General features: G+C 38.5%; 7 protein-coding genes across 9 annotated transcripts; 3 read left to right on the top strand and 4 right to left on the bottom strand.

The window, feature by feature from the left end:
- Positions 1–182: 182 nt before the first annotated feature.
- On the top strand, positions 183–24,843 carry LOC117378203 (cytochrome b-c1 complex subunit 7). 2 transcript variants are annotated; one of them, XR_008648880.1, is made up of 5 exons: positions 183–285; positions 603–671; positions 748–914; positions 1,325–1,464; positions 24,830–24,843. XR_008648880.1 is itself a non-coding variant. In XM_033974738.2 (4 exons), exons 1-4 carry the CDS (start codon positions 267–269, stop codon positions 1,400–1,402), a joined length of 333 nt encoding a protein of 110 aa, XP_033830629.1. In that variant the 5' UTR covers positions 183–266; the 3' UTR covers positions 1,403–1,518. The 2 variants fall into 2 exon arrangements, 1 of the variants encoding a protein (XP_033830629.1); XM_033974738.2 differs by lacking the exon at positions 24,830–24,843 and having other exon boundaries at positions 1,325–1,518.
- lrrc14b (leucine rich repeat containing 14B) lies at positions 1,508–4,236 on the bottom strand. The gene is made up of 3 exons (XM_033974729.2): positions 3,849–4,236; positions 3,135–3,760; positions 1,508–2,454 (listed from the first exon to the last, which is right to left on the bottom strand). The coding sequence occupies exons 1-3, from the start codon at positions 4,122–4,124 to the stop codon at positions 1,776–1,778; spliced, it is 1,581 nt and encodes a 526-aa protein (XP_033830620.1). The 5' UTR covers positions 4,125–4,236; the 3' UTR covers positions 1,508–1,775.
- On the bottom strand, positions 4,381–7,556 carry LOC117379066 (protein naked cuticle homolog 2). Its single transcript, XM_055225190.1, has 9 exons — positions 7,486–7,556; positions 7,378–7,404; positions 7,213–7,292; positions 5,909–5,951; positions 5,769–5,836; positions 5,610–5,696; positions 5,414–5,537; positions 4,582–5,262; positions 4,381–4,429 (listed from the first exon to the last, which is right to left on the bottom strand). The coding sequence occupies exons 1-8, from the start codon at positions 7,508–7,510 to the stop codon at positions 4,616–4,618; spliced, it is 1,101 nt and encodes a 366-aa protein (XP_055081165.1). The 5' UTR covers positions 7,511–7,556; the 3' UTR covers positions 4,381–4,429; positions 4,582–4,615.
- gatad1 (GATA zinc finger domain containing 1) lies at positions 8,024–9,695 on the bottom strand. The gene is made up of 5 exons (XM_033974735.2): positions 9,273–9,695; positions 8,927–9,049; positions 8,782–8,841; positions 8,520–8,703; positions 8,024–8,433 (listed from the first exon to the last, which is right to left on the bottom strand). The coding sequence occupies exons 1-5, from the start codon at positions 9,450–9,452 to the stop codon at positions 8,243–8,245; spliced, it is 738 nt and encodes a 245-aa protein (XP_033830626.1). The 5' UTR covers positions 9,453–9,695; the 3' UTR covers positions 8,024–8,242.
- On the top strand, positions 10,110–12,182 carry chrac1 (chromatin accessibility complex subunit 1). Its single transcript, XM_033974737.2, has 3 exons — positions 10,110–10,330; positions 11,864–11,990; positions 12,068–12,182. The coding sequence occupies exons 1-3, from the start codon at positions 10,172–10,174 to the stop codon at positions 12,145–12,147; spliced, it is 366 nt and encodes a 121-aa protein (XP_033830628.1). The 5' UTR covers positions 10,110–10,171; the 3' UTR covers positions 12,148–12,182.
- si:ch211-57n23.1 (uncharacterized) lies at positions 12,887–14,771 on the bottom strand. The gene is made up of 3 exons (XM_033974736.2): positions 14,510–14,771; positions 13,583–14,130; positions 12,887–13,284 (listed from the first exon to the last, which is right to left on the bottom strand). Exons 2-3 carry the CDS (start codon positions 14,101–14,103, stop codon positions 13,146–13,148), a joined length of 660 nt encoding a protein of 219 aa, XP_033830627.1. The 5' UTR covers positions 14,104–14,130; positions 14,510–14,771; the 3' UTR covers positions 12,887–13,145.
- pip4p2 (phosphatidylinositol-4,5-bisphosphate 4-phosphatase 2) lies at positions 15,821–24,958 on the top strand. 2 transcript variants are annotated; one of them, XM_033974733.2, is made up of 8 exons: positions 15,829–16,049; positions 19,250–19,398; positions 20,017–20,123; positions 20,908–21,031; positions 21,544–21,618; positions 22,003–22,055; positions 23,292–23,382; positions 23,793–24,958. In XM_033974733.2, exons 1-8 carry the CDS (start codon positions 15,944–15,946, stop codon positions 23,934–23,936), a joined length of 849 nt encoding a protein of 282 aa, XP_033830624.1. In that variant the 5' UTR covers positions 15,829–15,943; the 3' UTR covers positions 23,937–24,958. The 2 variants fall into 2 exon arrangements, with proteins under 2 accessions (XP_033830625.1, XP_033830624.1); XM_033974734.2 differs by lacking the exon at positions 21,544–21,618 and having other exon boundaries at positions 15,821–16,049.
- Positions 24,959–25,166: the final 208 nt, after the last annotated feature.

Consider the following 25,166-nt stretch of genomic DNA (forward strand, 5'->3'; position numbering starts at 1 on the left):
GTGTTACTTTTATTTTGAATAGGACATGAACTTAAAGAGATTGGACAACATTTATATTATTCAGACAACATTTCCTGAACAGTATGAATGCCGAAGCATAACACACCACAACACAAATCTATGAATGCAAATAATTCACCAAAATAACGAAAGTAAAAAAGGTGTTATTTTAATAATTCCACTTTAATGGATTGCGCAATGTCCCGTCCGTGACCTAAAGAGTCCTTACCCACAACCCACCGCGGCAGCAGTTTTCACGATTCAACATGGCGTCCCGGGCACCAGGTAAATTATACTCGTCCTTTTTTAGATTTTACAGTTATAGACGTGTTGTAAAGCCTCAATCTGTCTCTGAATGATCTTACAAGGATTGATATCGCTTGACTTAAAATAATTATGTAACATTTCTGCTTAAATACTTGACTTTGTACATTCAACCTGGATATGTCCTCTGGTGTCCCTGTGCTAACTGATGCTAACAGGACTACCACATTCGCGTTAGCCCCATGCCATAAGATAAACACATTTTATGTAGTGTTCACATTGTAGGATAAACAGCTGTTTAATGTGGTTAAGTGTTTGATATTAAAATGTTTTGACAGTGGCATCAGGCAGATTGCTGATGGGTGTGCGAAAATGGTACTATAACCTGGCAGGCTTCAACAAACTTGGTATGTTTTGTATGCTTTACAACATTTTACACATTGACACAGAAGTTCAGTGGCGTTTATTGTTTACTTTTATCAGGTTTAATGCGCGACGACACACTACACGAAGACGGAGATGTGAAAGAGGCTCTTCGGAGACTCCCCGAGAACGTGTACAATGACAGGATGTTCAGGATCAAGAGAGCCCTGGACCTGTCCATGAAGATGCAGATCCTCCCCAAGAACCAGTGGACAAAATACGAAGAGGTATGTTTATCATCACAGTGGTTGAATTTACATGGCCAGTGAAACTCTGAAAACTGGAGTAATCAGATATGCCAAGTAGATTGGTGTGTGTTTACATGCACATCTCAAATCTTACAATCCAATTGTGCTAGTTCATTAATGTTTTTTTTAGACTAACAGTGGTATGAGGAAGTCAAAATTCAGTATATTTATTTAGTGACTCTAGTGTTCTTCTTTGTCTTTAATATTTTATAGATTTGTTTTTTGCTATCTTTTCCAAATGAGCACATGACGAACCGAAAGAAATCGGATTTTGCTGTACACCATTTTGATCTGGCAACTTCAGATATCAAATTTTTGTGTGCATGCAAACAGAGCCAGTGGCAATTAATTCTCTATCAACTCACTGTATGTCAAATTTGTCTCTTCAGGATGTGAATTATCTCACTCCATATCTGGAAGAGGTCATCCGTGAAAGGAAGGAGAGGGAAGAATGGATGAAAAAATAATTACTTATAAACATTATTCCTTGTCTTGACTCAATGATCCACTGTAGTATTTGTGTAATATCAGTTCAATGCTCATTTGATGTAAATTAAATAAATGCTTTATTCACACAGAAAAAGTTAAATATTTTATTGGAGTTGTATTAATAAATTGTAAACAAAATCTTGGGGTGAATGTAATAAGATCCTTTTTTAACAACATTCCTAATATGCTACCAGTTGTAAAAAGGAATAATACCAGGAATGGTATCACTAAAAGCTTACCTTATCAAAAGATTTTTAAGCCTATGTACATTACCATTGCAGCTTAAAAATGATTTAGACACTTGTAATGAGCCATTCAGTCTGCCCACACACGGCCCGCTCTAAAGGTCACTTAATCACTTTTATGTGATTGGGCTCTTCGGGAGTTTACTTCAGTTACAGTACCAATAAATGTCCCAATGACTGTATTAAATGATTTTAACATGGATACTCCTAGTTCATTGCTGGTTTCATTAATGTCTGCATCAAAAGCACCTAAAAGTGGTGTGCACACCTCCACATCACCTTTACCTGCGCCTTCGAGAATCCCCATCAGCTGACTTCTAACCACCTGAAACAGCTCCTTGTTGTACTGTATTAAGACAGAATCTTCAAGTGGGTATGTGACATCAATAGGATAACATTCACGAGGAACTGGTAACTCTATATACCTTAACTTTGGAAAACCTGCAGATAGGACAGAAAATAGCTGTCTCAGAGCTGCGCCTGTCAGAGGATTCCCTAGGAACTTGAGCTCCTCCAGGTTTTGACAGCACGTGAGAGCATTGATAAAAGCACCCAGGTGTTCATCTTCTATCCCACACTCTTCAACTGTTAGGCTGGCCAATGAGTTTGAGCAGCGGCTGAGCAGTTTGTGGAAAGATGTGGAGAAACGGATGAAGATGTCATGTCCACTGATGTCCAAATGGGTTAAACTCTCACTGTGGAGGCTGTTGGATAAGTAAGTCATGTCCACACGGCTCAAGCTGCAGTTAGCCAATTCCAAGCACTTCAACGGTGTATTCAGTGGGCTGGAAAATGATGGAAGATAATGTTAAAGCTATAGTTATCATTTTAATAGAACAGACTGCATGTTATCACAACAAATTCTTATCTTACAGAATCCCACCGAATTTGTTTATTTGAGGACCAGTATTTGCATTTGAATCATAACCTCACTCTTAAGTGAGGTGCAGCTGTTTGTCCTCAAGTTGAATTTGTGTCAGTCACTGTCACAACAAAATGCCAGACAGTGTTGACCAGCACCCACTAAACAGGAATGAGTGACTGTTTGGGATTAAGGTGATCTTTCTGCATACCACAATGATTTTTAAGTAACACCAAGTATGTAATGGATGTCTGTCTATCACAACTCATTTTAAAAGGACACAGCTGCTGTATTTCTGCATTGAGACAAAAGAAGGTTTACATATTTAATGTAGTTCTAATCAAATGATAGTACTGCATTATTAAACTATTATATTTAAAGAAGGCAGATTATGCCTTTTCCTGCTATATAGTTATAATCTAAGACACCTGAGAAGACACATATAAGGTTAAAAAGTTTAAAAATTTGATTTTGCTAAATATTTAAAAACAAAATATTTTGACTGATATACTGATTGATGTCTTTAGAAAAAAGGTATACATTTTACACATTTTACTAAATCCATACTCAACCTTCTAAGACCTTAGTTGTGATTCTACTCACTGCAGTATCCTGCGCAGTTGTCCGGTGAGTGTAGAGAATCCCAGGTACAGCTCAATCAGGTTGGTCAGTTTAGACAGGAGCTTCCCAATTGTGTCTAATAGCTCTGCATCATCCAAGCTCCTCCTCACATCAAAAGCTCCGGCCGGCAGAGTCAACGACTGAATTTTTGGAAACTCTACTCTGGACAGCAGGACCTCCAGGTGTGCAGCCTCAAGGGGAACATTGTGTACCACTTCAAGTTTAGTTATACACTCAGGCTCTGCTAGTCGGAGAACATAAAACAGGTGTTTGAGAGCAAGGGAGTCTGCTCTAAAACCATCAAAATGAAGCTTTAGTGGACAGCAGCGATGAAGGAGCAAGGCCTGGGCTACCGGCTCATAGTTGCGACCTGTGATAAAGCCATTAAAATGTATATCAAGGGAGGTCTCAAAGGCAGTGTGAGATACGCTGCTGTCTTGCATAGCCACCAATGTCTCATAACACATTTGGGTTAGGAGCAGCGTTCTTGCCCATCGGCCTAGTGTTGACTTGCAGGGACAGATCTGGTGCTCAACATCCCTCAAAGCTGTCAGGTCCACTCTATGAAGGACTTTTGCATATGTTTTTGGAGGACACAGCACATAATCCTAAAGAAGCAAAGGGAAAATAATAATGCAGCATTTTAATAACATTGATTTGTATGAATAAGTTGTAATCACAATTAGTACGTGGTACCTTGAGACCAGTTATAATAGCTTCTAGACATAGACGGCAGGTGCTGGAAGTGAGGTCCATTTGACAGTCTGCAGTCTTTCCCAGGAGTCTTTGCAGGTTGAGTTCAGGCAGTGGCCAGGTCTGGACAAGAGCATGCAGCAGCTTGGCCTGCTCGTGAAGATAGCATGCTTTAAACAGAAGTGGATAAAGGTTAAAAGACACACTTGTGAGGCTCTCCATAGCAGCAGGACCAGAGTTTACAAAGCACTCTGCAGCAAGGAATCGCAGCGACTTCATGGTTGCGAGTTCAATCCCAGTTGTACCAATGAGCGTTTGTTGGCAGCAGATATCAACACACCACTGTCGTCCTTGTTTTTGTCTGTCTGTAAGCTCTGGACTTGCATAGGACCAGGCATGCTGTGATAAGGCATGCGTCCCGTGGTAGGTAACAGGCAAGGGGCTATTTATAGAAGCAGCTGTCTTACGCCCCTCGCCTGGTCCAGTATCTATTTGCAGTTTTCACCTAGAGTTAAGCAGGAACAACATCCCATCTCCAGCTGAAGGTCTGTCACTATGCACTCCATGTCACTGTGATGATAGCACTAAAACAGAATGACAAAGCAACAACTGTTAAGACCAGAAATAACAGACAGGAATAATCACATTAATAGGACTGTTTGCTGACTTACTAAAACTATTAATTAAAATCCATAAAACAAACAAATGGATAAATCATTCCTTCGCCTCATTTTACCTTTAACACGGGTTGGATGTAGTTTTATTTCTCATTATGCAGCGTGGTAGTGGTGATGGTGGTGATGATGGTGTTCATGCAGGTGATGGTGTTTCACTAAAGGAGAACACGAGGAAGGGGAGGGTTGAGGAGCAGTTAAAATGTCACAGACTTTTCTCCCCTGGTTATAGCAACAGACTGGTCTCCGAGGTGACATGTGATCATGGGGTCGCAGCCTTTTGCTATGGGAGCGATGAACAGGTCCATTTGTGTTGTGCTTGAAACTGGTGGAATAATGACGACACAGCGATGAAGTATGCTGCCCATGTGATCTGCTGAACTTTTCCTCTTTCCAGACTGGTCTAGTTCTCTGGGACTTAGGTGTAGATTGAGAGATTTGCATGCAGTTATCACTTGTTTCCACAAGATGGTGATGATGAGAGGGAGATTTCTGATAGGTGCATTCTGTAAAAAGAATAGATTGACATGTTTTAACATATTGAATAGTGTGCAGATTCCTCTTCTTACTTGTTAAAGAAAAAGGATAATAAGTGCATAGCTTTCCTTCATCATCAAACTTTGAGGTGAAATTTTCAATGCCAGCGAGATCCAAGTAGTGGTTTCTGCGCTCAATGTTTTCCCCAACACAGTAGAGTCTCCTCATTGGTCTTCCGGTCTCCTCAGATGGACTCTGCTTCTTCTCTAAATTGAATCATATAATACATATCTTTTCACTGTATTCAAACTTCATAAAACACACAATAAATGGGAGCTATGAATGATGTTTTGTCAGGATAACCAGAGCCACTGGTTTAAAATGAGTTTATCCCACATATCTATTCAGTAAAGTTACCTTTGTTTTGGTCATCAGAAGAACTTAAGACTATCTTGATCTTCAATGTTGTGGCGCTGTCTGTAGCTGGTTTTACTGAGGCATCAATGGCTTTACACACTCCATGCAAGAAGTTGGACATATCCTTTAAAACAAATAATTATTGCATAAAAAAGGAAAAATAATTCAGATAATGTTTTATACCAGCATAATTTACCTCCCTGTTGGAATTGCCACTTTCATTGCTCAAGGTGAACAGCCACTCTTGTTTAGGATCGTCAGTAAATGTGTTTCTGTCCTGGTTCTAAATAAGTAAGAAGCTGTTAGATTATATCACATTTTATTCTTATATAAAATATGTAAACATTATACTTACAGCCGAATGGATGAGTTCATTATTTGAATATTGACTCTTGACAAGCCTTTGCTCTGGTGGTAAAGTAACTAAAAAGTTTCAACAAATACATACTTGCATCCTGCAAGTGAAAATTTTTCATTTATTCAGTTACTACTTACCATTCAGTAGGTAATTATTGCTGTGTACATCCCTGTGCATGTTCTGTCAATAAAGAGATGGTATATTAAGTAAATATACAAATTCAGTTTTTCCACCTTAGGCTTACCAAGTGCTCTTGAAGCTATTTTCTAGTTGTAGCTTTGAGTGACTACATGTGTTTTTCCAAAATTTAATAGATCTCTTCATGCCAGCCTGTTTTGCAAATGTCAGAGCCATGTCAGTTCATAAACCACCAAACATGCAAGAAATCTTTTATTCCACAAATCAAAAATATTCATTTCAACATAATCTGAAAAAAGTCAGATAAGCAGCTCTAGGAATGCAGCCATTTGTCAACATCTACCAAACACAAACAGTTCCCCTCCACGCCCTCCTCCGTCCGACATGCTCTGTTGGCTGTGACGCTTTGATACCCGATTTTCCCACCTAAATGTAATTAAACAGATATGGGGTTTGGTTTGAAGTAAAATCTACTTGATATTACTACAATCTAGAAGCAGTTCCTACAGATTAGTTACTTTACCATTAACAATGACTGCTAATTGTTATGGATGCCAAACTTCATACATTTGGAAAATCTAATGACAGGAAATGGTCTGGCCTTAACAAGCTTTAAGAAACTCCCCACAAGCTTTTAAAGCCATTTGGCAGTTTCAGACATTTCCCTCATAATGTAAGCAAGATCATCACAAATACAGTATAAAGTATATGTTTCAGTATTTTTAATCCCCTTTCAGTGAGGTCATCTTTATTTCAACTAATGCTATATGAATCAATCAAAGCACCATTACTTTTGATCCATTATAGCCATCTTAAGCCCCTCAGTCAGTGTCTGGCCGTTCTGGGGAAAAGTGGTACCAGATGTGGGCATAAAGAGCCTGCTGTTTCGGAGGGGGCGGCTGAGTTGCACTTCAAACTCCAAAGTCTCTTTATAGAGTCAGTAGAGGAAAGGGGTGGAAGAATAAATAGACGACTACCTGGATGTGATGTGGGTAAATAGTGTTTATCCTAAAACTGGCCCAAGTAAGATGAAGCCAGTCTGGTTTGGAGCTGCTGTGCTTTTTGACAAGCCTTAAAAACACTTTTATGTCATGTGTTATTTTCCTTAGTGCCAGACAAGACCTCAGTGAAATGTGAACTAATGTTTGAGTTTGAGGAACTTGCGCATATAGACCAGTCATTGTGTTCACTTAATAACACTGAAATGAACATGTGAACACTCAATGGGAACTTTATAAGTAGCATGGTTTAACATTTGAAGTCATTTTATTTGTGAGAAATTACAATAAAAATATTTTCTTACCATGGACAGCTTTTCTTTATTACTGGGGATGAGTTCCACCTCTCTCTGCCCGTTCAAGAAATTGGACACAAGAACACCACCTATTTTAAAGAAAACAACTAAGAGTAAAATCATTTAGAAACTCCATTCAAAGTTCACCATCAACTGTGAAGTTCAGTACCGTACCATCAGGGCTCTGTCTGCATTTTGAGGCTGAACAGTCAAACAAAGAGAATTTATGATAAAGTAACATTAAAATGAGATTAACATTTAAAAATTGACACGTAAACTTACAAAGTTTGGAGTGGAGTTTGCCCATGGCTCTATTCCTCAAATGGCTGTTCTTCCTCTCAGAAATGAAATAGTAATCTAGAATTTACATTCCATGGGAACCAGTAGATGAGATAGTGCTATGATCCAAACACGCTCACAGGGATTTCAGATGAGAGTTATCCAAGAGTGTGCACGCTGTACAAGATGTCATTCTGCCGAGTACTTCCTCCTTTGGGGGGAATCGCGAGGTTTCAAATTACACTTAATAAGGCCTTCCCCTTCAAATCTGTCTATAGTAGTAAAACATGAAATAACTTCAGGTATAGTCATTTTTATATAGAAAAATCTGTAAAGCAGATCAAGACCTATATCTATAGATCATCTTCACAACAGTGAACCAGAATATGTGAATAACTATAAGCGTTTTGATAAGCCCATTACACCCTGTAGTAGTGGGCCATAACATCATATTAATCTCATAGATTTCTTCAACATGGCAAATATTATCACAAGATAAATAGTTAACAACTCCAAGGCAAAATTATGACACAGGCAAATTCAAATAAAATATTACTTTAATGGCAAAGTTTATTGATATTTACAAAAGTCTAATTATAATTAATTATTCTACTTTTATAGTGCTCCAAGTTGCTTGTTGCCATTTGTATTAAACTACATACCTTGGCCTGCTTTCAATCAATATAAAATGGGTTTTCTTTCCATAAATGTACAAAAGAAATGTCTTTAAAACAACAGATCCAGTCTGTTGTAAATCTTTTCAGCAAGTGCCACTGATGGGCTCTTTGACGGTGAGAGCCGGAGTTGGTCCAATATGTGTCCAAATGTAGCCTTTCTCTTGTCGAATGGGAATAGTGGGGAACGGAGACGTCCGAGATTTGAAATACTCAGAGGGGGCATGGCACACAAACTCCAGATACTCCATCTTCCTGGGTAGGTCCTCCTCTGGACCTAGGAAACACAATTTAACAAACCATGTTACCCAGAAGAGTCATCAGATTACCAAAGTCTCAATTATCAACTTCTAAATGTCTTACCAAGAATATATGTCCCTGGGTCAAACTGGTCCTTTGGACTAGCCTGAGTGGGGATTAACCATGTCAGTGCGGCACTCTTTTCACAATATTGATCTTGAACAAAGCCACGTATCTGAGCATAATATGCTTTTCCATCCTCCTCATCCGTTACTTTGATCACATCTCCGGTCTGATAGTACACCCCCTAAATAAATCCACGCAGAATCATATTTTTTGTCCATTCTGGATGTGTAATAAATACATTTACGAAAAATGATTTTACCTTGAAGAACACAGACTCAGATGTAATAAATGTTGCAACTGATTCTGGTGCTTTGATCGGCTGAAGGGAAAAAACCCCCAAAAACAAGGTCAGATAAGATATTCCAAATAATATGCTACTGTACCTACTTTAGGTTATTAATTACATTTTTGAGTTTAAATATGTGTCTTCTCCCTTTTCCCTTAGTGGACACCTTCTTCTCAGATGCAGGGGCTTTATACTTTGTGCTTCTTAGGCGAGCTGACCTTCGGTGAATCTCTTGTTTGGACTGAAAACAGACATTTACACTTCAATAACATCGAAACACATGATTTAAAAAAGTACAATAATTTAAGTTTAATATTATAACATTTGTGCTTATTTATTTACGATTGGTCCATCCTTCAGTGGTAGGCTAAATTACAATAGTATGCACTGAATGTTAAATACTGAGTCTTCTAGAGCAAAATGATGTTTTTAACTTTATAAAAAGAAATGAGACAGATCCAAACCTGCTTGCCCCCGCCATTGCTGGGCTGTGTTGTGGAGGACAGGGAAGGTCCCGCTGTCCCGCTGCTGCTGCTTTTCCCCGTGCAGTTGTTACAAAGTATTTCCCCTTGGTTTCCCTTTTTCCACATTGACGAAGAGTTTGTTTTGCAGACTGCACAACACGGTTTAAGCCCGAGTGGCATTTTGGTCACCGCCGTAAAATAACGCAACGAATGAAATATAAACAATGCAGTGTGGATGCACTTTAACCCTTTTAACAAAAGATTCAGAGCTAAATAAACATGACGATGAGCTGGTCTAAGGATTACCGCGTACAACACAACAGGCCACAACAGTGCAGCTGAGACTGACAAAATGATAAGAATAATAGTGGAATTGTGAAGAAAAGTCGTGTTCAATTGTGCAGCATAAACCGCTTCTTCGTGTTTGAGCTCCGCTTTTTCTAATAACTGCAAATGATTAGAGCGCCATCTCTGGCCAGTCCATGGAAGTATGATAGGATCATGTAATGAATTAATTGAACATTTAAATAATCTACTGTCAGCTTATTTCCGTACAAATTATTTCATGACATAATTAGTTATTATTTAATTGTATAATGATATAAAATGTCACAATCAGTCCTTCATATTGGAGCATAGTTAGTAAAATTTATTAGGTACATCTAAAAAGGACAATATATAAATAGTGCTACTGAAACAGCGTATGTAAAAATGTTGATAAAAAAAGATCATAATAGTATAAAAAAGTTGCCTTGTTCCCATAGACTGTGCCTGTTTCTCTCACCCCAGTCCAGCAGGTGGCGCTGACGCATCTCGGCTCTTCCAAACCTTTGAGCGATAGAAAAAGAGTTGCGTCACAGTTCAAAACAAGAGACTGGCGCCGTGTGGTTTTGGGTTTTATGAAGATGTCTCAGAATAGCTCTGACAAGGATGACCAATCTCCAGGTAATAAGAAGGGCATCTCTCTCCCCATCTCCAGAGTCCGGCTCATCATGAAGAGCTCCCCCGATGTGTCCAGCATCAACCAGGAGGCTCTGTTCCTCACCACCAAGGCCACAGTAAGCATCTAAATCCCCGCTCCACTGGGCAATGCTAACCCTAACCAGAGCTCACAGCAAGAACGGATTAGCTCGTAGTTGGCATCGTTATTATTGGTAAATGTTAAATGGTGGTCTGTGTTTGTTAGTATACTAGAAGAAAAGAAGTCACTAATTAAAGGAGAGATATTGTGTAAAATAATGCAACCAGCTTTTAGCCTGGTTCTTTATTAATGTCTCATTCAGAGTTTTGTTTTGATTGGTTCATGCACGAGTAATGACCTATTGTTCCACTTGCGTGCTTAGAAAAAAATCCTGTTTGCCTCTGTATTCCCACCCACATTGCTGTACTGTGTGATTATTTAAGGGAAATTAATGGTTTTGCAGTCTGGACATGTTCACTGGTGTCATCTCTATTGTTAAACTGTTTTAGACCAGTATTGCAGTTTATAATTAACAAAATATTAAATGATGAGATGAAATGAAAGGTCCTATATTACAAAAAGATTACTCTGGTGAGCTTTGTTATAAGCCATCTTATAATGCTATTACCTCCTCAAAACATACCTGGAGTTATCTTTCTACATTTCCAAAGCTCAAAATGCTCTGTTCCAACTCTTGTTGTCATGAAGCTTTCTGAGTTCTTCTCTCTGAGAGAAGAACTTGGCCTAAATATGCAGGCTTTGTGTGTTAAGCATGTGTGAATTAAACAAACCACAACTCCAGGTATGTTTTTGATGAGGAAACAACATTATAACACAGATCAGAAAATAGAGAAATATGGGCCAATAAGGGTTTATAAGAGCGCAGGCTACATACAGTATGTATATAGCCTGCACTCTTATAAACAAAGCAACTACAATCACAACTGAACTTGGGTCTTAACTTGCATATATAGGATACAGACAAGTTTTTTTTTTATTCTCAGCATTAAGAACAGATTATGTGAAAGCTCAGAACATAGAATTTGCTACACTAGTGTTGATTAAATATTGACTGCAGGCACAGGTTTTAGGTAGTGAGAATACAGATCAGAGAGAGGTTTAAGCCAAAAGTTTTTTAGTAAATGGAACTGACATCCAAAATGAGAGGCTCACGTGAGGCTCATGCTGCTTTCTGATAATAACCTTAATAGCCAAAAAAATATAATATAAACAACTTGGCTCCCATGTTCACTGTTTTTGTAATTAAGAATAAATAGCATTACAATTGTTATATGACAAAGCTATTTTTAATTTACCTCTTATCTGATTCTTAGGACACAGCTAGGTCAGCTTATGGAACTTAAAATCAAAATCTTACATACAGTTTCTTTAAGTCATAATTCAATACTAACTTCCTGAAAAGGCATAATATGTCTTCTTAAAGCCTTGAAGCATGCACCTAAATCTAATATAATTTTGAGTGATTTCATCAAATGATTTCTCATGTGACTGTTTGTTGTTATGTTTTGTTTTTTTATTGTGGACTCTTCCTTGACACCATAGTGGAATGATTTGGCCAGGTGACTTTATGCCTCATAGGTCTCATTTACTGACTGAGCTGTTGTTTCAGGAGCTGTTTGTGCAGCATTTGGCTGTTACTTCTTTCAACAACGGCTCAGGAAAGGAGACTAACTCTTTGTCATACAGTGATCTTGCAAACACCGCGGAAGAGACTGAAACATTTCACTTTCTCACAGGTAAGACTCACTTTTCAGTCCGACCAACCCAATGCAACTTTCATTTACACTTATAACAATAACAATTATGCCGACAGATATTCTTCCAAAGAAGATTTTGGCACGAGACTATTTACAATCTTTGGAGGAAATGAAAGAAGAGGATGCAGACTTTTAAATTGGACAGTGGATATACTTGAATTATATGTAAGACATGCACTCCTTTTTCCTGCCTTTGAAATTGAACTTGAACTTTCATATACTACTACTATTATAATGTACATATAAAATGTTGACACACCGAATCAAATTAAATAAAGTTTTCAGAGCATTACCAAAAGAACTGTGACACATTTTAATTTCTAAATTCATTATTAACATCTCTCAGTCCTTGAAGTGGCTCCAATATTGGTATTTTTGCAGACGGTATTCAAATAACTTGTAAAACCCAGCTGACCCAGGTATAAAGAAAACAAAATTTTAAAAAAGAATGCTTTTTGAAAGGTAAAGACATCTTGAATATCTTCTTTTACAATTGGAAATCTAGTGGTAGCACAGCCATTAAACCAGTTAATAACTCTCCCTTGGCCTCTAAAATGAAGACATGTACGATCCACACAGCTGGAGTACAGATGTGTTGGCTCGTGGTAAACACTTGTAATGTTGTTACTGTTTCTAGTTAAAGTGTGTCTTTTTATAAATGACTAACTACATTGATATAAAGAAAGACTTACCTCTTTTACATGACACACTGCTGTGGATCTTCACACTTGAATATTATGTGAATATTAACTGTACTGTGTGTACCAGCTGATCACAACAAGCTATCTACTGTTTTGTTTTGATATTAAAACTAAAGAAAAAAGTCTTGATAGTTTATTTTATTAAAATAAATCTTTCTGATGACCTTGCTCCTTTGATGCTTTGGCCTGACAATTTTTGTATATTTACTAATAACCAAATTAAAAATGTTAGAACGATGTTGATGGAAATCACAATTCACCCATTTATTTATTTACTATTTATTCTAGTTCTAGTGAATGTGAAATTCTGCTGCATCATACAGTGTTTTTCCCATGAGACAAATTGTCTCTTCCAGTTTATATGAATCATTCTTTTTCAACATTGATGTTAATATATTAATAACATATTAAACAACACACAATAGTGACATTGTTATTGGACGAGTTTGTTGATTCGAAGTTGCATATTGAAAAGAGTTTGTTCCAGAGTTGAAAACTTGTTTTCCAGGATAGATGCCACAGCTTGTTTGTTGTCTATGGCAGTTCTTGTGTTGACGAGGTGCTCCTTCATGCTGCAAATGAGGGAAAGGTTTAAGCCTGATTAACAAATGTATCTTTGGAAAACACAAAATGTGAGTGGTGACAAATTGGTTTTGCAAAAACATCAGGTCAGGCCGTTGGACATTTTAGTACTTTACATTTAAGACAAACAGCACAGGCCTGTTATTACATAATAATTATATGTCATGTCTGTGTAATTGGGTGTTTTTAATGTGTATAAAAGCACTGAAACATTTTACAAAACAGCTTTTATGTTAGTTGCCCATTTTTGTTGATGTATTCAGTTTACCATAAATGAAAATACTTCACCTTGTGAGGAATCCGTGTTCTGTGCCTTCTCTCCTCTTCTCCTCCAAAGACACAAACACCTTCTCCATGGTCAGCATAGTTTCCGTGGTGCTCTGGTGGTCTGCGTGGATCCCTTGGACCTCGTCTTTGGCCTGGAGCTCATACGAGGGCCCCCCCTCCTCCACTCCACTGGAGTCAGACACAGCCTGCAGGGCTGCTCTGTTCTGCAGCAGCAGAAGACGTGATTGGCTCAAGTCCTCTGGTCCGGCGACATGGTCCCAGCAGATGCTGGGGGTAGAGGGCAGCACAAAGCGCTGAGTGCAGTTAGCTTGTTTCCCTGGTGTCTCTGTGATAAAGGGGCTGTCGGCTGGAAAACTGTGGAGCAGATGGAGAAAAGGAGATCCAGATCCCCATTCCTCAAAGTCGGCATCTCCAGAACCTTCTCTAGGGAACGGCCCTGTGTCTTCAGCACAGCAGCACAGCCCTATAAGCAGGCAGCAGCTCAGACAGAGCAGGGCTGCCCTCCCTGAGAACCAGAGCATCCCAGAAGACACGCAAAGATCCACGCACTTTAAACAGAAAACAAACCCATGAATGTGATTTCCTTAAAACATTAGAACAAATACTGTAAACAACCATTATCCACTGCTACAACAGTAACCCAACAAGAAATGTCATCTCACCGAACAAGCAAAACAAACCTTTTGAAGATGTAATTATTCATGCAACAATTGGATTTTTAGTCTAGTGATGTTTGATGGTGAACCAAAGTCATTTCCTCTGAGATCCCTCTGACGTTTAAGTTTAAGGACACAAAGAGAGGGCAGCTCTTTCTAAAGTCGTGAAGACTTAAGTTGACAAAAATACTCAAACAAACATTACATTTTCTTACAACTCTCTTTACAAACTTGAACCTACATTTATTCTGCAGTTATTTGATTATCTTACCTTGTAAAGTGCCTTCAGCAGCAGAGCTGAGAGAGAAGCTGTGCTGGTGTTGTGAATGCTGAAGTGGTTTGGAAAAAATGACTCTTCTGCAGCCTCTTACACGTACTCCAATCTGAATCACTGTTTACTGATTTTCCACCTAAATCAGCAAACTCCCAAGAAATGGGCTCCAACACTACACAGTAATGTGAGGAGGCTGGCGGTATAGGACATAAATGAGTCTGGACCCTCCCTCAGTCCTTTTTTGTTTTACAGCAATGCCCAGCCTCTCGTTCTACAACTTTGTGAATGGAGTTTTAAAGAAATGGAACATGTGATGTCTTGGAATTTATGAGCCATTTTACTATGTCCTAGACATGACCAGCCATCCTCCCATTTGGCAAAAACTCCACCAAAGATTATGGCCCATAATAACCAAATAGCCAAAAGTTCAGTTAGAACAAGACATTACCTCACATCTGCACTGCTTTCATAGAATTGTCGGAGACTGTTTAAAGTGTCCTGGGGCAGTCGGAGTTCCTGAATCCTGACATAAGCACCCAGGAATGGGAGACATTTTGGCACAAACAAACAGTGGAACAAGCTGAGTGAAAAAACTGGACATGGGGAATGCAAATTCTACAAAATCTCAAAATGTAGCTTAATGTTGGGCCTCTATGTTCTGTCTAAAAGATCTCATGTTTTATTAAACTGCACTGTGCTGGGCAGGGTGGCAGAGGGCTATAGACTACTGATGTATTAACAGCTGAACTGGTCAAAGACAGTGTGCTCACTTGAGACAAACACAAAGAAGACAAGACTTTATTCAAAATTATACATGATCAGTGTAACTTTTGTTTTGATACCACATATTTGTGGCATCGTCAAGGTGAAACCTTTTATAATAGGTAATTTTGTGTATCACTGTCTAAGGGAGCACAAGAAAAATCCAGTGCCTCATCACCACTGAGACTGGAATGGCTTTCACAGTCCTCTGGTAACATCTAGTGTCACAAACTGGTATTACACAACCTCTACTTTCACGACTTTGACTTTATCAAGGTACAAAACACTGAATACTGTACATCATCATCATTGAGGTGTAAGAAATGCATTCGATGTAAATAAATCAATGTTAGAAAACATACGTCTAGGAGATGATCCATATTTTAAATTGCATCATATTGTAGGCTGTCCTATACAACTTACACACTTTAATATTATAACTCTTAGCAAATTGAACCTGTATTCGTGGCCTAAATGTATAATGGACAGCCGGGGACCGCGCGTGGCGGGGACGTGTATCGTGGGGGGGCGTGGTCCCGCCCAGGTCCCGCCCATTGCGCTGTACGTCAGCAGTGCTGCTGAACTGGAGCTCGGCACCAACAACAACCATCCGCTGGACGTTGCTCTGCTCCGAGGGGCTTCATCTGATCGAGATTTGGGCTCGCAGACATGGCTTCCGACGGCATGGACGAGCGCTCTCCGCTTCTGTCGGGCCCCAACTCCGAGAATGTGACCCCCACTGCGCCCCCGTACCTCCAGGACTCCAGCCCCCGAGGTAAAACGCAGCGCATGTAGGGAAAGGAAAAGGGATATTATTGCCCATGCATGTGTGCGTGCTGAATCATTATTGGGCGTATCGGATTGAGTCCTGTTTGCTCGTAAATTAATTGCTACAGAGACAAAAAAAGATATCGGCGTGAACGCGATCGCCCGCTAAGAAAAAGGTGGAGCTTGTGGTGAGAACTGGAGCAGTGGACACAAGATGAGAGGGCCTGCTACTGGGAGCTGTGATTTATACTGAAAAAAACACTATTCTTTGTGTATTCCCCGTCACATACAGGCCTTAGTGTTATAGACTTTATTTAGGCCTACATAGTGATAAATACACCAATAAATGAGGCTAATGAACTGACTGGAGCAGATAGCTATTGACCTTTACATGAAGACAATGTTTAGTCTCAATTGCAAACATGTTTGGCATTGGCAACGTAATCAATCTAACCATAAAAATAATTAGTTGGCTGTAGAGTGTGTATTTCTTCCAGATTCATGTGCATATGTCAGGATGTTCTGATAGACTCCACTAGGATGAAAGAGGTGGAGTGTGTTTAGATTTAGGTTAGTGTTACAATGACTGTCCTCTGCACAAATCTCACCTCAACATCACAAGCCATACATTAGCCAATATAATGTTTACACCACTGCACACTGGACAGTCACAGAACACCTTAAATGAAGCTTGTTTTTTTGTTTTAACAATCAAGATTTTTGTGTGTTGACTACTCTAACCAATCTCACTCAATCCTGGTAGATAAAATTTGTAGAAATATCTGTCAAATACATTTAAACTTAACATTTGGACAAGAACATCACAAGAATCCACTAAAAGACAAGTGTGGGAATGGGGTTATATCTAATTGAATGACAGGTTTAAGAGTTTTGTTGCAGAGGCTGATGTCCTTGGCAGCTTCTAGTGGTTTATCTTGGAGTATCAATTCGGCTTTAATATTTTTCTACACAGCAAGCCTTAATCTAATCACACCACAAGCCAATATCAGCCACCTCTTATTCTTGTTGTCTCATAAAAGTTTTGTATGGTTTTTATATTATTTAGGTCAATTATCTGACAAATAGTAAAATTATTGCTTGTTACTGCTTGTTTAAACTTGTTGAAAAAGTGTGGCCACACCCTTTGTTCATATATTGTTACATTTGAATAAATTTGCCACTTGTACAGTCAATATTCATTAAAGCAAAAGCAACTTAGTGCCATTACAGCCATGCAAATAATTGCGCAAAACACCAATAGATTCTGCAGTGTAGGGATGTTTAAACATTAACTTTAATCAAAGATCTTTAATGTTTGTTGCAATATGGATTTACACTCACAGATATAGTCGCACTATTCAGTTATTTCTCACCACTAATTACTCCCCCAACACAAGACCGGTTTAGTGTCTTTGGGTTAGCAGACATGTTGATCTTACTTTTTGTTCTGAGCAGTTGTCATCCTTTTTTGATGTCAAGTCGGCCCGAGATCATTGTGTTTTTACAAATCTTAAAATAAAAGTTAGAACTCTTGAATGAGAAGTATTCACCAAAACAAATCAAAATCTCTCTACAAGCCATTACCAACTTGCAAATGCTGTAATTATTAAAGATAATGTTCAAAATATTCTGTTTCCATTGTGTCTTATCATATTCTAATTCTTATCGTAAATCCACTGACCCTGTAGTTAAGAAAACATATGTTTTATTATATGCAATTCTATAACTAGTTTAGCAGTCTGTCCAATTAACGAGTGAGTGTTTTTAATGTGCACTATGAGCTATATCTTTTTAGTATTTTTTTCTAGATGGTTTGGCTTTACCATTTTGTATATTTAATCTACTGTATATTTGTAAATACCTTTGTAGCCTGACCTGGTTCAGTGCTGTCGGATGTGATGGTGCCTGCCCCATGCTCTGCCCTGTCTGCTCATACTAGTGTCTTCTCGTCTTTCCCCCCGGACCAAAGGGCACACAGCCAACACATATAGCAGCTGTATACAGTTTCCCTCCAGGAGAAAATATGAGAGGGGGATTGGGAATAGCTGTGATTGGCTAATACTGTTTTGTATTGGCGTATGCATGGGATGACTCATGAAGCAATGGGTAAACTGTTTGTTTTTTTCTGAGCAGGACAGAATGAATTTAAGCTCCCATCTGCCCAGACACAACTCCTTTGGCTTAGTTGTTGTTGTGTCTTGTAACCTTTTGAATGTGTGATTTTAAGTTTTAATTTTAATTTTTATTTAATAGTGCACTGCCCTTTACAGTTTTGTGAAGACTAATTAGCTGAAATATTAAAACACAAGGAATGCAGACTGATTAACAAGTAATGCTGGATTAGACTGTGCATGTAAGACTACTTCCCTCACCTCCTCCCCTGACCTTGAACTGACTTCATGGGACTTTTCTGGTGCTAATCTATCTTGAAAATTTGGATTATTACAGTTATCAAATTGCAAAGGTTATAATTATTTATGTAATAGATGCTCTCTGCAATCAACACATATTCTGTCTTCTATTTAAGAACTAAGAATTCTAAATTTCAGTCTTTTCTCAAATGTAGCTGCTGCAATGTGTTTAAAATGTGCAACATATGTTCAGAAAAAAAACAAAAAACAAAAAAAACAACCCAACTTTTTACCCAAAATGTTCTAGCGCTGGCTCATTTCATTGTGTAGAAGCTTGGCAGTGAAAGGATGGTACAGTCTGGTGTCCTAGAGCCCCATTGTTCCTTTCCCACTTCCACTAAAGTACTTTCTGCCTTTACCACAGTCACATGTTGTATGAGATCTGTACATGAAGTCATGAGTTTGAACAAGACCAAAAGAGTTAATCTTAAAACTGAATGGACAGGTTTGGGTGGAATTAAATAACTATGCTTAAGAACTCAAAGAATGGACAAAAATTAATTAAATAATTACCGTATATTGAACTGTAAACTTGAGCTTGTTTCTGAAAACAAATCTGTACTTTTTTGTTCAAATTTTTGGATGTTTGTAAAGACTGACTACTTCCCTTACGAGGGTGTTCTGCCAGTTATTACTCTTTTATTTATTTTGAAAAATGAATTCATCACGCAGAACACAATTACTGCAGTTTTTTTTTAACATGATGTATTGTGGATCCAGACCAATTAGTTCTGCAGACCCTATACCCCCTTATACTTAATAATTTACGAATGGTGTTTTCTCCTTCTTTTCAAAGCTGAACTACCTCCTCCGTACACAGCCATTGCCAGTCCAGATGCCGGTGGGGTGCCAGTCATAAACTGTCGTGTCTGTCAATCGCTCATTAACCTGGACGGCAAACTGCACCAGCACGTGGTCAAGTGCACTGTCTGCAACGAGGCTACGGTGAGCTATACTATGGCCAATTCTATGTGTAGGCCTTTAGCTACTATAATCCTGGAGGTCAGTGTTGTGGGAGTTTTCACCTTGTCCAAGGCTAGAGACCAACTGGGGGGAATACATTATTTAAACTCTTGCAGTCACCACTCGCCACTTTATTCCTAATGGCATAAGTTAGTTCCCTAAACTTATTAGAAGCTTGAACTTGTTCAGTTGACTGTGATCAAAAAATCATTAGCCACAGCTGCCCTGGTACAACTCTGACCACCACCAATCCCACTAATTTATGCAAGGGCAAGTAGGATGGCATGTCTTGCCCAAGGGCACAATGTCAGTGCACACTTGGTGGCAGGAACTAAACCACCAACCTTTGCCACAATGTATTGAAATTTTTCCACTTTTCTGTGTAAAAGACAAATGGGTTGTAATGTCTTTCACCAATGCACACAGCACAGACTGAATCTGACTGTTGAGCTAATATATATTTCATGGATCAAAGGCGAAGTTATTGATTTCTATGAACTCCATCAGCAGGGAAACAACTTGGAGGCATAGCTTGGCTGTATCACCTGAAATAATGTTTTTACTGCAGTGTATAAAGTAATAACTAATTTTTTCTTGCAGCCTATTAAGAATCCCCCAACTGGAAAAAAGTATGTGCGGTGTCCCTGTAACTGTCTGCTCATTTGTAAAGACACATCCAGGAGGATAGGATGTCCTCGGCCAAACTGGTAGGTTACAATAAACAAGTGCTATATAACACTGGCAGGATTGTAATCCAAATTTGAAGAGATATTCTTTTTTTATGTTAATTTGGGGAGAAGTCTACTCAATCCTTATTTTAAAAATGTAAATAATTGGTGTTTTTCCTGATATAGCGCCTATATAGTTGATCATTATGTTATAATATGCACATTTTCGCAATATTTATCTGAAAATGAAACAAGTCCGCTGATTTCCACGTTAGAAAACTACGGTGTCCAAAGGGAGCTGATGTCACTGTAAATGTCATCACAACAAAGAGCCTTCGATGGATAGCTGCAGGTCACACTAGTGAGCCGTGGATTGTTTTTCATTTGTATCAAAATGACAACACGACACTGCTGAATCCTGTGTGTATCACCAGTTAAGAAAATTTAATTGGAGAACGAAGTGAGTACAGGTACCAGTGGTGGTGAAAATGGGAATTGATCTGCAATATGGCATCTTGAAAATAAGCCATTAAAGATTGCTCAGACAGGCACAAATCACTCCAAATACAACTTCGAGGGTGTATGTGGTGAGGGGGAAACAACTATAACATGGTTAAAAGCTCTAAAAAGTCAGTATTGCGGAATAGGTCTGCTTTATTATTAGGACATCAGGAAAGTAAACTATGTGAAACATGTGTATAGTAGTGTTTAAATCTAAATTGAATTCTATTAACTACAGTGCATCTATAAACCGCTGTCTAATATTCTGTGTCTTTTGTACTTTCTCTGTAACTTAGTGACTGTGCTGCTTTTGCTTTCACAGTAGACGCATTATAAACCTTAGCCCAGTCATGGTGATCCCAGAGGAGCAGCCAGCTCAGCCTGCGCTGCCCATCCAGCCAGAGGGGATGAGAGTGGTCTGTGGCCACTGTGGAAACACTTTTCTGGTACGTAATGGGCCTCAGACACTTGATCTACACCACCACACGCTTTCACCAAGGCCGTGCTGTAGTTTTTGTACTGTGCAAACTTGACAACAACTGCGGGTAGTGGATTGTCTAAATCTTTATCACGTTATATTTAGATCTCATGGCTTGGCAAAGTTAAACCACATATTTTAAATTGTCATGTTAAGCATGTTGGAGGTCGATGGCAATTAAGGTTTGCGGTTTGTCTCATAAGGCAAAATTAAAGTCCCCATCATACTTAAAGGATCGGAAGTGTAATTATAAAGCATGTAAACAACATTTTATTTAAAAGTCATTAGTTTAGTTTTTATTGAGTGTTTATTTAGTGTTATTTATCTAAAATGCATATATGTTTTCTGATTTAATCGTGGTATGTTAGTTTCTGTCATCTTCTCCAAACTGGGAGTGTGCTACAGGGCGATACTACATGCTCACTATATTTACTTAAATCAGTGCCCTTATTAACATGTCCACATTGTCACTTGATGTAGGGCAGTGAGGACGCCAAGTCATCTCAGCCAATGTCTGGCCTTTCCAGCGATGGCTCTCCCCCAGAACAGCAACAGGTTCACAGCTGGTTCTAGTGTTGGAGATATTAACCTGAGCAGCCTAACATGGGTGTAGTCCACTTTGTACACATCTGGCTAAAATGAAGTCAATCTGTGTTTCACCATTTCAAATCTGATGTCAGATGAATGCAAATGTCTACTACTTTGATTCAGTAATATGACATTGCTTATTAACAATGATTTTGGTGAAATATTAACTATTTTCAGTTCCAACTAACACAATTGATTTAAGTTTGATTCATATTTAGTTTTGTAAGTAATAATTTGAGATGAGTTCTTGTTTTTGATGAAAATTGGTTGTAGTGTCTGCCATTATTGCTTGGTTTGAAAGGTTTAAATCATGTCAACATTAAGTCTTGTTTGTCTTGTGTTCCCTCACAGTGGATGGAGCTCCGGTTTAACACACTAGCCAAGTGTCCCCACTGCAAAAAAATGTAAGTAAAATAAAAGTGTGCATGAGAGACTGTGAGGGTTCAATCCCCAAGCATGCATGTCATCCTTTAGTACTTGGGCAATGCTTTTGCAATTCAATAACTTAAGTATAGATATAGTGACCAAGGGGCAAATCCTTGCTATTAAAATATATGTTTAATATATATTGGACATTCTGTATATACTGTGCCTAATCCACAGCAAATTGTTTTTATGTAATACATTTTAAATCATTGTTTGGCTTGGTATGTCCTAGACATTCTTCAGACTGAAGTAGAGGTTTGTGGCCTGGATTGAAGCTGTAGGCCTTCACTAAATACCAGCTTTGTGTCTCTGTGTAACTGCAGTACTGGCTCTTTAGGGGAGAAGACTTAGTGGTCTGAACGTACTGGAAATGGGCTAATCTAGACGTGTGACAGGACTTAGCTCTTGGCTTCAAATCATGCAGTGGGAAAGTAATAGAAGGTTAGACAAGAGACAGGTGCAACTGTAAAATGTATAATTTATTATCTCTACATATTTGAAATAGTAACTGAAACTGGAGAGACCAATGCAGAGTCAATGGAAGTTACCTACAATGTTCTTATTCTTAATTCATCCATTCATAATGTCTCCTTTTATTTCCCTTAGAACAGCACATCTCATTACATCATCAGTGCATCTCTTTTTGAAACAGTTTATGCAATCTTTGCTTAATATATATTGAAGATTGTCTTGTATAGTAGGGCATAGTAACAATGATTTGTTACGTCCATTTGTGCCTGTAATAAATAACTGTAACGCCGTGTAGCAGCTTAACGTAACTATAGTCCAAAGAGGATATCCTATGACAAAATACATTTGTTGTAGAGCGTAGTAGAAAGTAATAGAAAGTGGGGGTCAGGTGATGGTGGACCCCTAAGCGTTGATGTTAAGAATGCTTGAGTCCTGTCACATGAGAGGCATGTGAGAGTAGTGCAGGCAGAGCACGTCCAGTCACAGAGAAGCAATAGAAATGTGATGCCAGCTGCTGTAGGGTTGTTTGGTTTTAGCACGTGCTTGAATGGAGAGGCTGACGCTGCCCATGTGATAAACCCATGGCGCATTCATGTGGAACTTACTTATTTGAAAACACAAAAATATGTAAGTTGTGATCAGAGCTGGGTCATAACAGTGTGGTCTTATTTTTTAAGTTTTTTTTGGCCAAACCATAAAAAGCAGGACTCTTCTCTTATATTTTCATGTTGATGTGTTTTCAGATCGTCTGTCGGAAGTGCACTCCCCAGGAGGCGCTGTTGTGCTTACATTACAATAGGAATGATCTGCATTTTCATTGGTGTGGGTTTAACTGTAAGTATAGATCTGTTTTGTATATTTTAAAAATAGAAAAAAATTAACCTCAAATAACCTCAGAATTTATCCATTTTGAAATTGAAGCTTATGTTTAGTTGATATAATAATCCTGCCAGTAGGGGTCATAAGCCCATGAGTGTTTTGTGTTGGTCTCAGTCACTGCCTCATGGAATGTGGTTGGTTTATATGACTGTGGGCAACATTTTAAAGTTGAGATTATTTTTGTTTCAAGACTGCGACTATCAGAGATCATTGCTTTTTAAAGCCCACAGAATTTATTATAATTTATCTTATTATTTTGATCTTATTATTATTATTATTATTCATGAATTTATGATTAAAAAGCTAATAACTCTTGTGATTATGATTTACAAAAATTTAACTAAATTGGCAAACCATTCTTCCAGGTGGGCACTCGGGACTTTGCCAGTCGATACAATGCCATGTATGTGTCCTGGGCCTTTGCTTACCTGCTGGGCCTCATCTGCCTGATACGAGCCTGCTACTGGGGAGCCATCAAAGTCAGCTATCCCGAGAACAGCTTTGCCTAATGCATCTAACCTGATACTTCAACATGAACTGGAGGATCAAGTTTTAGTTTTTTCATCTTGTCTGATTGTCTGAAAGGATTCAGAGGATGACTCAAATGATGGATGTCTGTCCCTTACAAACAAACTGTATTTTGACCTGCGTGCTCCGACGGATCAGAAAAATCCCGGTTTCAAGAAATATTTTTCCTTCTAATAACTGTGATTCATTTCTTTTTTTGGAGGAATTCCTGAATCGGCTCGGCCTGGATAGTTTAGCAGACTTTGGACTTGCTTTCTGCCATGTTTTTTCAGCAGTCTGATCCACTTATGTATCTTCAAACTGCCCAGACCAAAATACATAAGAAACCCATTGCACTTTGATTATATGCAATTTTACATGTTGTTTTGCTGCTTGTTTGACTCCCAATTGTAGACCTTTGCATACACTGTATATTGTGTACATTGGCATATCACAGCTAAGTGATTTTAACCTGAGATGATTTTAAATGAAAATGCCCTTAAAATGCCCGGTGTGCCAATTTTGACATCCAGTGCAAATCAGATTAACATGTTTTTATTTTTGTGCCATGCAGCTCTCCATTTTACAGCAATAACCACTTTTTGTTAGCTCCTCCTACCTCTCACTCCAGTGTATGATGGCAGTTTATGGTTTATATTTGCATGATATCTACATAAGTTGCAGTTGTGCCGTTACTTCCGTCAGAAGTAGCTTGGTATTCTTGTTCGGCCTGCGACTGTAGGAGTCCCATTGCTTGTAGATGACCTCCAGTGACCTCTGCGCTCGCCAAATTAGCTAACATCAGTAACATTGCTATAAGCTAATAACAGCATCTTGATGTCAACCATTGAGTACACACTGGTAACCATGTTTTGAATGTGATGAAATTATACAATATAAAACTGCTCTTTGTACATAGTTCAAATCCAGTATGTGGAAAAGTGTAGTGTGGCGAAAGGTAAAATGAAATCTTGGGTCTTTTTAAAAATGATAATTTATCAATAAAAATTTAAAATGGTAATAATTCATTGTATTCATTTATTTTCATGTATGTAATTTAGACCAGTGGTAACTAAAGCACTACAAGACTGTGAATACAAATGTAAATGGCAAGAGGGAAAAAAATACAACCACTGATCACCAGGTGGCGACATTCACAATGTTTAAAATTTGTTGCATTCCTTCAGTACTAATGTCCTGATAGCAACAAATTTTCTCTCAGAGCATGAGCT

This window comes from Periophthalmus magnuspinnatus, chromosome 11 (assembly GCF_009829125.3).
Source record: "Periophthalmus magnuspinnatus isolate fPerMag1 chromosome 11, fPerMag1.2.pri, whole genome shotgun sequence".
Taxonomy (NCBI): Eukaryota; Metazoa; Chordata; class Actinopteri; order Gobiiformes; family Gobiidae; genus Periophthalmus; species Periophthalmus magnuspinnatus.